Source organism: Chiloscyllium plagiosum, unplaced genomic scaffold, assembly GCF_037043375.1.
Source record: "Chiloscyllium plagiosum isolate Xiang-an unplaced genomic scaffold, Cpla_swu_hap1 HiC_scaffold_30, whole genome shotgun sequence".
NCBI classification, from domain to species: domain Eukaryota; kingdom Metazoa; phylum Chordata; class Chondrichthyes; order Orectolobiformes; family Hemiscylliidae; genus Chiloscyllium; species Chiloscyllium plagiosum.
Window position 1 is genome coordinate 40,139,071 of NW_028270168.1, and position 17,969 is coordinate 40,157,039.

General features: G+C 38.7%; 1 protein-coding gene across 1 annotated transcript in view; it reads left to right on the plus strand.

Annotated features, from left to right (window-relative positions):
- The window catches only part of gnl2 (G protein nucleolar 2), a 51,159-nt gene that overhangs the window by 14,741 nt on the left and 18,449 nt on the right, over nucleotides 1-17,969 (plus strand). The window contains exons 5-11 of the mRNA XM_043717874.2: nucleotides 1,518-1,702; nucleotides 2,490-2,556; nucleotides 3,212-3,370; nucleotides 4,511-4,624; nucleotides 11,947-12,075; nucleotides 14,004-14,108; nucleotides 16,568-16,726. Coding sequence (XP_043573809.2) covers nucleotides 1,518-1,702; nucleotides 2,490-2,556; nucleotides 3,212-3,370; nucleotides 4,511-4,624; nucleotides 11,947-12,075; nucleotides 14,004-14,108; nucleotides 16,568-16,726 — 918 coding nt within the window. The remainder of the gene's footprint in view (nucleotides 1-1,517; nucleotides 1,703-2,489; nucleotides 2,557-3,211; nucleotides 3,371-4,510; nucleotides 4,625-11,946; nucleotides 12,076-14,003; nucleotides 14,109-16,567; nucleotides 16,727-17,969) is intronic.

Below are 17,969 nucleotides of genomic sequence, written 5' to 3' on the forward strand. Positions count from 1 at the left end.
AAGGCTCGAGAAGTAGATAACTTTGGAGGGAGAGGGCAGTGCCTGGATACCAGCTAACATACATTTCCTTGATGAATCCCAGGTCTTCCTGTGAACAGCTTCAATTATTACTTCTCTCTACGTATTAGATTGTGTTTGTCACTTCGATTGTTTTCCTCTCAAATAAGTTAACATCGGTTATGTGATTGAAATTCTATCTTGAGTCAATTTTTGGCCATCATTGTTATGCAGGTAATCTGATTAGGAACATGTTCTTCATCTTGTTCAATCCATTTGTATTTGTTATTTGTACCTTAGGTCCTGATCCATTTCTTAGCTCACTTGTCTATATGGATATTTGCTTTGCTTTACAATTATTCTTTCTGCCATCATGATTTCAAGGATGTGAAAGCATTGTTCTGAGTGTAAAAAGCATATTCATCCATTCATGATTTAAAATGAAGGATCTAAAATTCTGCCTGGAAAAGCAGCATCCTAGAAGTTGTTGAAATTCGTTCAATATGATTGGACCATTGACATTTCAAGCTATCTCTTTTTTTTAAAATCAGTTTTACAATGATTCTGACCGAGAAACAAATGCCTAGAATTCCCCAGATGTGAATTGCTGTTGTTTGTCACAAGACACCTCATATTTATTATAAAAAACTTTTGCCACATAAGCCATAATTTATTTTAAAGTTAATAGTCCAAAAAAAAGGAGATTGTTAAAATCACTTGTGATTTTTTTCAGTCGAGCTAAAGGATATGGAGAAGTCTTCAAATTCCTATTATGCTTCTGTCATAGTACTTTCTAAGATTGGCTTGTTTGTGTTGTAGTTCCTTTAATATTTTTGAGTGTCATGTTTTGTGTTTGGACTCTTTATCTTGTTTATAAAACCTGATGAAATTTTATCCAGTTATGCAAAATAGAGATGTCTATTTGCAAGATGATAAAGAAATGTTTCTTCTTTGTAAACCTCCTTTACTTCTGTTCTTTTCTCAAAGTTGACAACTTCTGCAGCTACAGGCTTTTCTTGGGTACCTTTACCAAGTTCTTCATGTATTAACTCAAGTAATTAGTTGGCAAGCTTTTCAGCAAGAAGAGAAGCAAACAATCAAGTTTACTTGTTTCCTCAGATAATGCTGTCTGCTGCAGTAATCTCTCGATGGGGATTATTATATTGTCATCAGGAGTGTGAACCTTGTACTTTTTTTTAAGGGTATTAATAATTGAAATTCAGAGAGCTTGAATTGTTGTGATAGATGGTAGATCTATTCTCCTCCTTGGATTGCTGCCCAGGGTGTGAAAGCTAAAATTTACCCTGTTGGTTGCAGTATGTAATCCCCCACTCTACAATGGTCAAGATCAAAGGGTTTCCTGAACCAAATGACTCAGTACTACATTTGCACAGTAAATTGTCCAGTGTAATGTAATCTAAGCTTGAACTTGAATCTATATTTGAGTATGTGTGTATTTGAGTAGGTGATTTTCTGTTTCAGAGTGATGAATGTTGTCGCAAAACTTTGTTTGTTTACAGAATTCAAAAGTTCATATTCTGGATACGGAAACATTTGAAACAACCTTTGGTCCTAAAGCTCAACGAAAGAGGCCAAATCTTGGTGTCTGTGATGTGCAAAGCCTGGTGGAAAAAGCTCAAACATTGGCAGAAGAATATGATCTAAAAAAAGACCGAGATCTGGTTGTGGAAGACACTGGCGTAAGGTGAGTAAATTCTAGGAAGCTGTTGGGATGCACAAATGTAACTCTTGATTTTGAATATTGAAGATTTATTATTGGATTTGCCATAGTCCCTATGGAATGTACATTTAAAAATCAGTACAACGTGCAAAATTACAAAGATGCCGCCAAAATCTCTTAACAACTGTCCCACTCAAAATTTGAGGGTACAACAAATTTTATGGTATTTCAGCGCTTCAGAATTTATTTTTCATCTGTGGTATCAGTAACAGCTGGAATATATTTCACTCGTTTAATTTTCAGAATTTGCCCTTTTAACTTTCGTGAAAATCTTGTTGCTGCTGAGCCTGCAGTGGCCGCTACCACTCAAGCTCGCTGCTTTGTATCATTATGTGGACAGGAGTGTTAGTGCTAAAGCCCAAGTTTCCAAATTCAGTTGTGCTGTTATAGGGAAGATGCTAACTGAAGCCAGTCATTTTCTGGATGGATAGAAAGTACCTGGCACTCACTCTAAGCGACAATTATTTGCTTAAGAGCATTACTGGTGAACGTTTGAATTATGGTTCAACTTTGGCCACCAATGGTGATTGATGAGGGGCATTGTTCTTGGTATAATCAGAGATTTGATTCCAATAGTCATCTTTTTAAGGGAAAAAAAACCACCTGATATGTCAGAGTTTTGGCCCATCAGTGATGAAAGGATGGTTACAAATGCCTAAGTGAAGTATGGTGTGTATCTTGAAGGGAACGTGGGGCGACTTAACGTAATGTGGTTGGTGATTTCAATTTTGTTAATTTCAATTTTGATTAGGGATGAAGTCAGAGAAGAAATCTTCAAAAAAGGGCAGTCTAAAAGAATATGGGGTGAGCTGTACAAGGTATGTACTTTGCTTGGAATTTTATCAATGGGTGTCTTCTATCAGAATTTAGCAATAAACTGATTTGAAATGTTAGTGTAAATTGAATAATCACACTTTTCCTTTTCCTTTTGTCAAAAAATGGAGAAGAATTATGATGGACATGTGCTATGTAATTTTTTCATAAGTTTCTTTATATCTATAACTTTATGGGAAGGTTTTTTATTTTCTCAGTTTATAAATAGGATCAAATGTCTTCTATAATAAACTATTTTCTATTCTCTTTGCAAAGAATAGAAATGTCACCAATTTCCACATCAAACAGGAACCTGACTAAAATTGATTGCTGAAATCAAAGCAGAAATTGGTGGAAATACTCAGCAGCATCAATGAAGAGAAAACAGAGTTCATGCTTCAGATTCATGACCTGCTGAGTACTTATAGCATTTTCTGCTTTTATTAGGGAGTTCATTACGTCGCCTATAATCGTCTCCACTGCCATCACCACCCATTCCTTAAAATCTTATTGAATACATATGTAAACATTGCGTTACTTCCCTTTATAATTATGCGTACTTTTAAATACTATTTTAATGGTATGTTATAAATGATTTAATAAAGGATGTGTATGTTTCTTTGTTGAACCTATTTAACAGTAAAAATGATTTTTGGTTAGGTGATTGATTCATCAGATGTTATAATCCAAGTACTGGATGCCAGAGATCCAATTGGCACACGCTCACCCCATATAGAGGCTTACATAAAGAAGGAAAAGCCATGGAAACATTTGGTATTCGTATTTAACAAGTGTGACCTCGTACCTACCTGGGCAACGGTAACGTTTTGGTTTTAATTTTATGATTACTTTCCTTTTCCAGTGTGGGCAAAGTCCCGTCCCCTGATAGCTGCAGTGGATGAGCAAAAAATTCAAACTCTCAAAATAGGATTTGTGAAATCAAGATCTGTTTCTGTCTTTTTGTTTAATGACATACTGTTAAAATAATGTACGTCACCAGAATAGTTACTAGGAAAATCTTTACTTTTGTTTATGAAATATAGATTTAGCATACTGTCTCTGTGCTTCATGTATTTCTGTACTTAAAAATCTATCTCAGGATGATGATTTAGTTGAATAATCTAAATGTTTGTGATTCTGGATGCAGGAACTCCCTGGAAAGTATGAGAGAATTTCAATTATTAGCATCTTGGTACAATGAGATAGGCAGACTCGTCATACTCAACATCAAATCCGCAAACAAAGTTTGTGAAGGGATCCAGTTAATCAATTAATGAAGTGGGAATCTGCGAATACTTTTTCTTTGCAGAGGGAATTTGAGACCAGATATGTTGCTTTAGGATTGGATTCAGATTCTCTCACTTCTTGAGCAGATCAATTCTGAATAACTGTGGCAAATTTTAAAAATTCTTTAAAGACTTCACTGATCATTGAAGTAGTTGAACTATTCAGCCAATGCAGTAATCAATGGGATATTCATACATATAGGTCTAGAATGAAGCTGTACAACATTAAGCAAGTACAGCAAACTTTTATTAACCAGTACTGTAAAAGCCCTAGAAGCGTGCTGACTGATCAAATATTCCGAATAATCAAGAGGTACACATAACTGCAGTGAACCCTGAACAAGCAAAGCTTCAAGGCAGCAGCGTCCCACAAAAAGAAATCCGTGTAAAAATACCAAAAGACTTTCTAAAATTGATGTAAAAACTCACAGCAAATAATAGAAACATAATGCGAGGGGTATACACATCAATGTTATACTTTATTTACAGCATACATATTTAGACATCACAGTATTTGAGGAGTCAAGAGTGCAGGTTGGTAAGGTATTGGTTAAAACAAAGTTTTGTGTATATATGTCTGCAGTGAACTGTTACAATAATTGTGATTCCACATATTGCAGGTTTTCTTTAGACATTGCATTAAAAGTGAATAGTTACATTTTCTGTGCCCTAGAAACGATGGGTTGCAATCCTCTCACGTGAATATCCAACTCTTGCCTTTCACGCCAGCCTCACCAATCCCTTTGGAAAAGGTGCTCTCATCCAACTCTTGCGACAGTTTGGCAAGGTAAGAGGTTTTTACAAAAAACCCACTTGGCTGCAAACATGATCAGCACTGCAAAGAAAACTCACTTTGAAAATCTGTTGTGAGGTATTAAATGGATAAATTTTGGGTGATACATATTTATGGGTCTATTTTGACCTCGTATAGCAGCATGTAACTAAATACAACTGTGATTCAGATTACACAATACACAGATTACAAGATGTTGCTCCCACAAATCCTCTTAATCTCAACTAAGATTGGACAAATCAAGTAACTAAAGGTGGATCAGATTTGCGGGTTGTAATGTCAGATGAATTAATCAGACTTGGTTAAGTACTTGGTTTTGGTTTGTTGAAAAAGCCACATGGTTGAAAAAGTCACGATACAAATGAAACAAATATTCAGAATTTGCTACAGAATGTATGTACTGTTGTCTGTCAAACAGGTAACTTAATGAATAAATGATTTCAAAGAAGTAACTACAGTAGTAGAGAAGCGGTAATAGGAAAACTAATAGGGTTAAAAGCCAATAGGTTATCTGGATCGGTAGCTGCAGAAATATTGGAAGCACTGGTAGGAGTTTTCCAAAATTTCTTAGATTTTGAGAAAGTCCAAGATGGTTAGAAAACTGTCATTAGAAACCCAACATTCTTATTCAAAAAAGGAAAGAGCCAAAAAAAAAGATAACGACCGACAGTCAGCTTAACATCTGTTCTTGGAAAAAAATGTTAAGTCTATGATAAAAGATAGAACGGTTGTACATTTGCAAGTACATAATATAATTTTGCAGTGTGAGCATGGCTTCATGGAGAAAACTTAGGGAATCATATGAGAAGAGAACAGTTAGAATAAATAAAGAGGAACTTGTCAATATAAGACATGTGGATTTCCGAAAAACATTTGATAAGGAAAGAACGAATGGTGTTGGGGATAGTATATGAGTATGAATAGAGGATTAGCTAACAAATAGAAGACATTTGAGATAAAGGTGGCATTTTCATGATGACTTGGATGAGGGAAGTGAATGTGCCATCACCTGTTTTGTGGATAATATCAAAATAGGTGGGAAGGCAAATTGTGAGCGTGTCACAAAGGATGTGCAGAGGGATTTAGAAAGATTAAGTAAGTGGGCAAAATAATTGGCTGCTGGAATATATTGTAGAAAAATGGGGAGGGATTCTGCACTTTGCTAGGAAGAATAGAGGAGCTGAATATTATTTAAATATTATTTAGATGGGTGGCACTGTGGCATAGTGGTTAGCACTGCTGCCTCACAGCGCCAGAGATCCGGGTTCAGTTCCGGTCTCAGACAACTGTCTGTGTGGAGTTTGCACATTCTCCCCGTGCCTGCGTGGGTTTCCTCCGGGTGCTCCAGTTTCCTCCCACAGTCCAAAGATGTACAGGTTAGGTGAATTGGCCATGCTAAATTGCCCGTAGCCTGAGGCAAAGGGGTACATGTAGGGGAATGGCTCTGGGTGGGTTGCTCTTCAAAGGGTTGGTGTGGACTTGTTGGGCTGAAGGGCCTGTTTCCATGCTGTAAGTAATCTAATCTAAATGGAGAAAGTCTACATAAAGCTGCAGCACAAGAAGCTCTGGGAGTATGGGTTTATACATCAAATGGCTAGCATACAAGTTCAACAGTCAATAGGGAAGGCAAATGATTTTTTTTTATTTCAAAAGGAATGAAGGACATAAGTAGGGAAGTCTTGCTAAAACTATGCAAGGCATCAGTTAGGATAGACCTTGAATACTGTGATTAGTTTTGGGTCCTTATCTAAGGAAATACATCCTGGCATTGGAGGCAGTCTAGAGAAAGTTCAACAGTTTGATCCTAGGTGTGGAGGGATTTTCTTATGAGAAGTTGAGTAGGTTGGTCCTGTACTCACTGGAGTTTAGAAGAATGAGAGGCTACCACATAGAAACATAGAAGATTTTTAGGGGACTTCACAGGATTTATATTGAAAAGTTGTTTCCCCTTGTGGGAAAATCTAGGACCAGACTTTGTAATTTCAGAATAGTGTAAACACTAATGAATTTACCAATTGTCTGATTTACCACTAATCCTTGCTCGAGTATATGATTTTTCTTTCAATTTAATGCTGTTGCTAACTTTCCTAGTTAGTCACGGGTGGCTAATCCCCTTCATAGAATCTTCTCTCTTTGGGCTATATCTTTGTTGTGAGTCATGAGCTATTTTCTTAAATGTCTGCTATTGTCTCTCAATTACTTTGCTGCTAAACTCCTTTCCTAGTCTACTTCGGATTCATTCCTTTGTAATTATTCTTATTTAAGTTTAGCAGAGATCTTTCCGACTCAAGTTTGTCCCCCTCAAAATGAATGATCAATTCTGCCATGAAATTTTCTAGGGAGTTTTATTCTGAGATCATTTCTTAAATCTGCCTCATTACATATTGCCAAACGTAAAATGGTCTGGTCCCTGATTAGATGCTCAACATGTTGTTTTTAAAAACTATCCTGAGTACCCTGTGAATTCTTCCAGATCTAAATTTGACTTTCCCAATCTACATGAAGATTAAGGTCACCTGTGATTAATGAACTGCCTTTTGATACATGCCTTCATTATCTTTGAATTTATCGTCTCTTTGTAAAACAGATGTGAGGGGACATATAGGCTATGCCCATGAGTGTTAATTTCTTGTCTCCAGCCATATGGATTTTACATCTTCCAATCCAAGATCATTTCTTGCTATTATACTTAGTTCATCCCATACTGATAAAGCTGATTCATTATTATGTCCTCTCAAAAAGTCACATATCCCTGAATATTTAATTTTCAGCTTTGATCTGCTTGTAACTATTTTTCTGTAATTGCTATAAGATTCTACCCATTAGCCTCCTTTTCTGCCGTTAATTCATTTGTTTTGCTCCAGATACTATGTACATTCAAGTAAAGAGCCATTTGGGTTGTCTTTTTAAATTTTTTCTGCTTTGACCTTATTTCCTGCTGCTTTATGGTCATACTCTCTGTACGTTCCTGTCCCACTTGGGATACTGTTATCCTAATAGTTACTCTACAGTGTTGCCATATCCTTTTATTTGGTAAGCCTAGGTTTCCCCTCTCCCAAACCCCTCTCACCTCTAATTTCTTTTAAAGCACTCTCCACAGCCCTAGTATTCAGTTTGATTGGATACAGGTTCCAGTTCAATTCAAATAAAGCCCATCCCATCAGAACAGCTACCTTCTACCTCATTATTCCAAAAACTGAAATCCAGTCCACTCTCTCTATTCTTTGAGCCATGTATTTAATTCTTTGACTTTATATGCCCTTTCAGTTTGCTTGTGACTCAAGTAATAATTCAGCGATTATTTCCTAGAGGTTCTGCTTTTTAATATGGTTCACTTAATTGAAATTATTTTAGGAGAACCTCCTTTCTGGTCCTTTCAATGTTGTTGATACCAATGTGGGTGACAACAACTTGATCTCTCCTATCCTACTCTTGAGTTCTTCTGCCTTGAGATGATGTCCTTAGCCGAGGCACTGGGCAGGCAACACAACAGTGCCTGTCCTCCTACTTCTACTATCCCCCATCACAATTTTCTCCTCCAACCTGAGTGGTTCCCTTGTCTGTTGGCTCATCCTCCTTCAGTCCTCACTCTGGTCCACATAGCTTGTAAGCACTTTGTAATTGTTGCACAATTGTAGGAGTGAGGCTGGGTTCTGGGAACCCTCCAGGTCCCCAAAGTTGTCTCATCTGTAGTTGTACCTCTTGTTCCTGATTGCAGACCAAACTCAAATGTACTACTCTTTGAAGGATATGACTGTTTTCTGGAGCTAAATATTCAAGTAACTTTCCTGCTTTCTGATGTGCAATGTCTGCAGTTTGGCAACCAGCCCCTCAACTTGGATCTGATGTTCTTCAAGCCGTGAACACTTAGTACAGATGTGTACTCTCTGGATCACCTTGGCATCCAACAGCTCCCACCTGCTTCAGCAGCAACATATCACCAATATATTATTTGCCATCGCTACATTATTTGGCTTCTAATTTAATTACTCTGTATTCCCCATTCTTTACATTTTATTGTAATTTTCTAAACTAAAAGGAAAGGAAGACATAAAAAAGACTAGAGACCTTAAACATGCACTGAGAATGTCAATTTTACTTTAAAGACGAGATATATTCACTAATCCTCGCCAAACAGCTGCTTTCCCTGCACTTGCATCACATTGTGATTTGTAGCTTCACTTCAGCACTGATCTCACTGAAAATAGTGCTCTCAATATGCTCCTTTTATCCTCTCCTGCTCACCTCTCACTCTGGAGACATCTTGTAAACCTTAGTTAAAGCATCAATGTTGCCCTCTGCACCAAATTTGTACTATGAACCAAATTCTCAGCTGAATGTACTCAGCTTTTGTCTCACTCAGATGAGTGCTCCAGTCATGTTCTCAATGATTATTCCTGAAATTACCTTCCAGAAATTCCTTGTACTTGAATAGTCCAAAATTCTTTAAAGTTAGACGTGTCAGTCAATTCTTTTGAAGACTCTGTGAAGCAGCTTTATTGTAAAACATTGCCAAGAACATGCTTAAACAATAAATGTCCTCTAACACAAGTAGATTAGGCAAAATTTAGGATGCATAGGATGGGGAAGGAAGCTGCAAGGGATGGACACAATCAAAATGTGGAGCTTACTCAAGGAACAGCTACTGCGGGTCCTTGATAAGTATATACCCATCAGGCAGGCAGGAAGTTGTCGAGAGAGGGAGCCATGGTTTACTAAAGAAGTTGAAGCTTTTGTCAAGAGAAAGAAGAAGGCTTATGTGAGGATGAAGTCTGAAGGCTCAGTTAGGGGGCTTCAGAGTTATAAATTAGCCAGAAAAGATCTAAAGAGAGGGCTAAGAAGAGCCAGGAGGGGGCACAGAAATTGTTGGGGGGTAGGATCAAGGAAAACCCTAAGGCCTTCTATAGGTATATCAGGAATAAAAGAATGACTAGAATAAGATTAGGGCCAATCAAAGACACTAGTGGGAATTTGAGAGAGGAAACTGAGGGTATAGTGGAAGCGCTTAATGAATACTTTTTTTGCCCTTTTCCAATGTGAATACTAGCAATGTTAGTGAGAATACAGAGATACAGGCTACTAGATTAGATGGGATTGCAGTTGACAAAGAGGAGGTTTTCGTAATATTGGAAAATCCGAAAATAGATAAGATCCCTGGGCCGGATGGAATTTATCCTCTGATTCTTTGGGAAGCCAGGGAGGAGATTGCAGAGCCTTTGGCTTTGATTTTTGTCATCATTTTCGACAGGAGTAGTGCCAGAAAACTGGAGGATAGCAAATGTTCCCTTGTTTAAGCAGGGCAGTCGGGACAACCCTGGTAATTATAGGCCAGTGAGCCTTACTTTGATTGTGGGTCAGGTATTGGAAAAGGATATAAGAGAGGATTTATAATCATATGGAAAGGAATAATTTGATTCAGGATGGTCAACATGGTTTTGTGAAGAGTTGGTTGTGCCTCAGTAACCATATTGAGTTCTTTGAGAAGGTGATAAAACAGTTGGATGAAAGTAAAAAATGGTGTATATGGATTCCAGTAGACGTTTGATGAGGTTCCACACGGTAGGCTATTGCACAAAATACTGGGTTTCAGGATTGAAGGTGATTTGGCAGTTTGGATCAGAAATTGGCTAGCTGAAAGAAAACAGTGGTGGTTGATGGGAAATGTTCATCCTGGAATCAGTTACCTGTGGTGTGCCGCAAGGATCTGTTTTGGGGCCAGTGCTGTTTGTCATTTTTATAAATGATCTGGATGTGGGCGTAGAAGGATGTGTTAGTAAATTTGTAGATGACACTGAGGTGGGCAGAGTTGTGGATAGTGCCGAAGGATGTTGTGGGTTACAGAGGGACATAGATAAGATACACAAATGGTCTGAGAAGTGGCCAATGGAGTTTAATGCAGAAAAGTGTGAGGAGGTTCACTTCGGAAGAAGTAACAGGAATGCAGTGTACTGGACTAATGATAAAATTCTTGACAGTTTAGAAGAACAGAGAGACTCCTGTGTCCAGGTGCATAAATCCCTGAAAATTGCCACTCAGGTTGATAGGGTTATTAAGAAGGCATATGATATGTTGACTTTGTTGGTAGGGGGATTGAGTTTTGGAGCCATGAGGTCATGCTTCAGCTGTACAAGACACTGATAAGACCGCTCCTGGAGTATTGCAAACAGTCCTGGTCACCACATTATAGGAATGATGTGGAAGCTTTAGGAAGGGTGCGGAGGAGATTTACTGGGCTGTTGCCTGGTATGGAAGGAAGGTCTTATGAGGAAAGGCTGAGGGAACTAAGGCTGTTTTCATTGGAGAGAAGAAGGTTGAGAGGTGACTTAATTGAGACGTGTAAGGGTGGACAGTGAAAGCCTTTTTCCTTGGATGGTGAAGGCTAACATGAGAGGACATAGCTTTAAATTGAGGGGTAATAGATTTAGGACAGATATTGGAGTAATTTCTTTATTCAGAGAGTACTAGGGGCATGGAACAGCCTGCTGCCGTAGTAGACTTGTTGATATTCAGGGTATTTAAATTGTCATTGGACATACATATGGATAGTGGAATGGTGTAGTTTAGATGGGCATCAGATTGATTTTACAGGTTGGCACAACATCGAGGGCTGAAGGACTTGTATTGTCGGTGAAGTTCAATGTTCTAATGGAAGGCGAGGTTTTGTATATGAGGAATTCTAACGTTTTCTGGATTTCTTGTTCCTAAAATGTTGCAAGAGTATGTGTGGATTTTGTAATTGTTCAGCACTCCAGTTTATGAAGATAAATATACTTTTGGAATGAATTTCTGGTTTCTTATTAAAATTCATCGTTTCACTTCTCTGAAAGTTACAATATGGTCAATCTTTTAGTAAACAAATTTCAACAATTTGTCATAAAATAAATTACACAAGTCTGGCAGCATTTGTCCAATGTGATTCTTGTTCAGAACTGGGTTCCACAGATACTGAGAATTTCTGTTTTTATTTCTGATTTCTTTCTCCAGTATTTTGCTTTTATTCTTTGGACAATCAATGACAAAATGTTACCACTTTGAATATAATTCAAACCTTTGATGAATTAGTTCATAGCTGCCAGATATTATTCCAATAACCTGCCCCTCACAGCTTGATTTAGGAATTTGAAATATGGAATAAAACTGCAGATTTGCAAAATTTTCTGTTTGGCATTAAATCAGCACTTATTGCAATATTATTAACTTTATTTTTAAGTCCTGGTAATTGTTCTGTGTCTCTTCTCTGCCACCAACACCCCTTTTGAGAACTGTCTGAAGAATGTAAGTTTGTTGTGTGTAATTTGTCTTTTTGTTTTAAACAGCTTCACAATGACAAAAAGCAGATCAGTGTCGGTTTCATTGGCTATCCTAACGTTGGCAAGAGCTCTATCATTAATGCACTTCGATCCAAGAAAGTTTGTAATGTTGCACCTATTGCTGGTGAGACAAAGGTAGGTATTACAGATTTCAGTGTCTTCTAAAATTAAAATTTTGGGAAGTATAACAAAATCCAGTTATCAACAAAATAGGATCAAAGTCTTACCTCCACATATGTGGTCAGTAAAGCGTCCATTTAAGCTGAATCTCCTTTTTAGTCTATTTGCTGTACTTAGGTCACCCATACTGGGTTGTTGCAACCTGTCATCTTTGTGTCAGAACAAATCTTTAAGAGAAACCCATATAACTTATACATTTTCTGTTTCTGTCTCTGTCTGACTAACCAGATATTTCAGTAAATGTAGTAATTCTGTGTCATCAATTTAACTTGCTTTCTGTTCAAATAACTCTAGGCTGCAACTGAATGAGTTGCTTGGGTTTTGTAGATGACTGATCATTTTACAGCCTCAATCTTGTTACAGTCATACAATGAAATCAAAACATTAAATTCAAAATGCCCAGCAGGTCAGCAACATCTGGAGAGAAAAATGGCATTAAAAATTCACATCAGTGATCTTTTATCAGAATGCTAAAGGCTTCAGTTTTGTCCCCACCTGTTTTTGTGCTATGCACATTTTTGAGCTGTTCTTATGTCCCCATCCCCTCAGTGGCTCTTTCTTCAAGCAGATGTTTTCCACTGTTTTATGGATATCTTCACCTCTCTCCAATATTCTCTTTGTACCTTTTTTTTTCTCTCATCCTATCTGACAACCTCTGAGCTTGTTGCACTTCACTCCCTATCACTCTACCTGCTGGTTATTTCCAGCATTTTAAGTTTCTATATCCAATTTCTAGCATTTGCAGTATTTTTCTTTTGTTACATGATTTGTGCACACTCCTGATTGACCGAAAAGGTATATTTGGCATCTTAAAAAGCAAGATTTACTATTTTTTCCAGATTCATCAAGGTGTTATCAGAAGACTGATCGATTTACTTCAAATTTCAGAATAAATAGTTCATTCACCACTGTACTGATGCTGTCACTCGGTGCAGGCAGATTTTCAGTGGTCTCCTGAATAAACATAGGAACTTACGATGCTAAGATTGTAGTAGTGTAATTAACAATGTGTTCCTCTCTTATCCAATTTGATCTTTGAAAGTTAAGCTACTTAACTCAACACGCCACTTGGTATGTAGGCTCACTCAATGACCATTTCAGTATTAGATTCCCTACAGTATGGAAACAGACCCTTCGGCCCAACAAGTCCATACCGACCCTCCGAAGAGTAACCCACCCAGACCCATCCCCCTTATTCACCCCTGACTATGGGCAATTTAGCATAAATAAAGGGGACTGAGAAGTATGAAAGAACAGACGGGAGGGAAAACAATCAGTACATATATATATTTCCGGTGGCGAATAGTCTCCAGAGGCCAAACTACCCCAGTGGAGAAATGCTGGTGGCGAACTGGCAGTGGCTAATCGGCAGCGGCGAATGTGCTGTGGCTAATCGTCACCAACCCCATGGGGAGAATGTGCAAACTCCGCACAGTCAGTTACCCGAGGCAGGAATCGAACCTGGTTCCCTGGTGCTGTGAGGCAGCAGTGCTAACCACTGAGCCACTATGCCTCATTCAGTCCCAATCTTCGAAAGGTAGCTGATGTATCACACAACTACAAGATTGAGATGAGTTGACTGAGTGGAGAAATGGCTTTAGTATGTTTCTGATTGTACATCTTTAAACCAGAAAGGGTTAACCTGAATCTTGGGAAATTGCTCCATTCTCAAATGCTGCTGTCCTTCACTTTCAGCAGAAAGATTTTAACTTGTGTGAATTGCTGAACTTTAACCTTTGGTCTTGTGTGCATTTCTCAAAATGATTTGATTTTCTATATTTTAAATGAAATTTGTGGCTCTTTGTATTTTCGGTGTTAGTTTAATATGAGAATAATTGTTTAATATGCTATAATAGTTGCTGTCTTCTCATTCCGTACTATAGGTCTGGCAATATATCACTCTGATGCGACGCATTTTCCTAATTGATTGCCCTGGTGTTGTTTATCCATCTGGGGATACAGAGACTGAAATAGTGCTAAAAGGAGTGGTGAGTCTAAAATTTTGAGGTAAAATATCTCTGGAAAAACAATGGTGTTATTATTGTGGAGTTAATAATAAATTGAGCCACGCAACAGTGAATCATAGAATCCCTACGGTATGGAATCAGGCCATTCAGCCCATTGAGTCCACATTGACCCTCCGAAGAGCATGCTGTCCAAACCCATCCATCTCTGTAACCCTGCATTCCCGTGGCTAATCCACCTAGCCAGTACATCCTCAGACACGATGGGCAATTTAGCTTGGCCAATCTACCTAACCTGCACATTGTTGGACTGTGAGGAAATGGGAGCACCTGGAGAAAACCCACGCAGATATGGGGAGAATGTGCAAATTCCGTACAGATAGGTTCAATTCCATCCTCAGGCAACTAAGTCCCAGGCCCTCATGTTTTATGGCATGAGTTACTCACTGCAGAGTTTCTAGTCTCTGACCTGTGTTTGTAGTCACAGTGTTAAGTGTTTGGTCCAGTTCAGTTCCTGGTTAATTGTAACCCCAGTCCTATATATATTTTGTGTTATGTCGTTTAAATCCGTGCATTTGATTGTAGACATACAGTGGGCCATTTATCAGTCATTCTGTACATGTACTTCACCTCTGCCACCAGTTCACAGACACTGGCAGCACAATGTAAAGTAAATTTAGAAGGAGTAGCTTAACACTGCACTGTCTTTTCCTACGAACTGTGGAAAGAAATTGTGTTCACTTTTCATACATGCTGCAAATGGAAACTGAGTCTTGTGTGAGGAGAATCGATGTTTCGGGCATAAACCCTTCTTCAGGAATGAGGAAGGTGTGCCAAGCAGGCTAAGATAAAAGGTAGGGAGGAGGGACTTGGGGGCGGGGTGTTGAGAATATGATAGGTGAAAGGAGGTTAAGGTGAGGGTGATAGGCCGGAGAGGGGATGGGGGCGGAGAGGTCGGGAAGAAGATTGCAGGTCAAGAAGGTGGTGCTGAGTCTGAGGGTTGGGACTGAGATAAGGTGGGGAAATGAGGAAGCTGGAGAAATATGCATTCATCCCTTGTGATTGGAGGGTTCCTAGGTGGAAGATGAGGCGCTCTTCCTCCAGGCGTCGTGTTGCCATGATCTGGCGATGGAGGAGGTCAAGGATCTGCATGTCCTTGGCGGAGTGGGAGGGGGAGTTAAAATGTTCAGCCATGGGGCGGTTGGGTTGGTTGGTGCGGGTGTCCCAGAGGTGTTCTCTGAAATGTTCTGCAAGTAGGCGGCCTGTCTCCCCAATGTAGAGGAGGCCACATCGGGTGCAGCGGATGCAGTAAATGGTGTGTGTGGAGGTGCAGGTGAATTTGTGACGGATATGGAAGGATCCATTGGGGCCTTGGAGGGAAGGGAGGGGGGAGGTGTGGGCGCAAGTTTTGCATTTCTTGCGGTTGCAGGGGAAGTGCCGAGAGTGGAGGTTGGGTTGATGGGGGGTGTGGACTTGACGAGGGAGTCGTGGAGGGAGTGGTCTTTCCGGAATGCTGATAGGGGAGGGGAGGGAAATATATCCTTGGTGGTGGGGTCTGTTTGGAGGTGGGACTAGAGGTTGGGATATCTGGTTGGCATGGTTGGACCGAAGGGTCTGTTTCCATGCTGTACATCTCTATGACTCTATCTCTATGACTCTATTTACAGATGATGTAGTCATACTATCTACTTTCAGCTCTAGTCTGTAGAAGACGTTTTGATGACTCTAATTCTAAAAATTCTATGGATTACTAAATTTAATCCTTGTGTTGATCTTCATGAAAATCTTTATTCACCTTTTTACAGCAGCCTGGAAGTGAGCATATAGTGAAACATTTTATTTTTGTAGTTATAATACTTGGTTAATAACTTTATTGACGTTATGTATTGTGTTGTTAATATATTAACAAAGTTGGTAATGGGTTCTTGCTAGTAATTATAAGGTTTGACCCCTAAATGTGATGTTTAACTTGCATGACCTGGGTGTTTAGTGTAGGAATCTTTCATCTGACCCATGACCAAATTACTAGATAGTAGTTATCCATTACAAGCTGTTTTTGTTTTCCAAAATTAATTGAAATTATTTTGTGTTGAAAGTAGCTATTGGTGAGCACAACTTTCAGTCTATTCTATATCACTGCCACTGTTGTGACGTTGCCACTTCAGGTTGTTTTCTTATATATTAAAAATACTATATAAATGCAATCTGGAATTTACACTTGATTATCAATTACTTTCTATACGTTTCTTAGATATTTTTAATCAACCTACTCAAGCATGTTATGACTCACCTCTGGAGCAGGTGGAAATTGAACCCAGACCTTCTGGTCTAGATGTGGAAACACTATCACTGCACCACAAGAGCCCCCGAATGAGTTTATTATTTTCTGATTCATTGATGATGGATTAAAGCACAGTGTTGACTGACTTTGGGAGACCCCACTTGCTTGAGTTCATTTCTTTCACTCTATCCTCCCCGCACAGGTTCAGGTAGAGAAAATCAAATGTCCTGAGGATCATATTCCTGCCGTACTGGAAAGAGCTAAATCCGAATACATAAGCAAGACCTACAAGATAGATGGCTGGAACAATGCAGTGGATTTCTTAGAAAAGCTTGCTTTCCGAATGGGAAAGCTTTTAAAGGTAAGATTTTTGTCATGAATTTCAGAATTCCATATGAAATGCACAAAAGTAAATAATACCACCTCAAAATGTAGTCTGTAGCGATCACTAAGCAGTTTATCTGCTGACCAGGCAGACAGAAAAAATAATCTCTCAATTGCATGCTGAAAGCGCATGTTTAGAGAAACTGGGCACTGAAAATGTTTTTAGTGCAGACATGAATTGTGGAAGAACAAATGTGAGAACAATTTTATTTCTAAGTGCTTTTAGCTGTTATGAGGCTTGCTATTACAAGCATTCAAATATCCTATTTAGCACAAAAAGACAATGGCTTTATTCACAAAAGTCCCACAAATGAAGTTAGTATTTAAGTGATTGTTTCGTATAACACTATATACCATTGAGCCATGATTTATACAATTTGAATTATCGCTATATTTGATTTGCATGGCCAAATTGGAAACATCGATTAAGGGAGCAGATGGAGGCCTTTTGGTCCATCAAGTTTCTGGCATTCAACATGATAATAATTGATCATCTATCTCATTGCCACATTCTTGTGCTCTTCCCTCGACACCTTTCTCTTCTAGAAACCTTTCTTTCTTAAAAGTATTAATTGACTTTGTCCACACTGCTTTCTGTGGTAGAGAATTCTACCAATTACTTAATGATGAATTCTTTCCTCATTTCAGGCAAAATGGTTTACTGTGTATCCTGAGACCCCATCATCCAATCTTTATTAGTCCTGTCAGAATTTTGTATGTTTCAATGAAATCTCCTCTAATTCTTTTAAGTTCCAGTGAATGCAGACTTAATCAGCCTGATCTCTTCTCATATGACAAACCTCTCACCCGTGGCACATATACCTTTTCTTGAGAAAGACCAAAACACTCTCAGTCCTTGAGGTGTTATCTCATCAAGGCTCTGTACACCTGCGGTACAGCTTCCTTGCTCCTGTATTCAAGCTTCTCTTGCCATGAAGGCCAACACACATTTGCCTTCCTTGCTACCAAAGTGAACAACTTCGCATTTATCCATATTATGTGACATGTCATGTATTTTACTCACTTGCTCAACTTGTCTAATTGCTCAAAAGCCTCTTCACATTCCTCCTTATCACTCACTACCACCTAGATTTGTGTTCTCAGCAAATTTAGAAATATTGCGCTTGATTCCCTCATCCAAATCTTTGATATATAGCACAAACAGTGATTTCTGCAGTGACCCACTTGTCACCACATTCCACTTTGAAAACCACCCATTT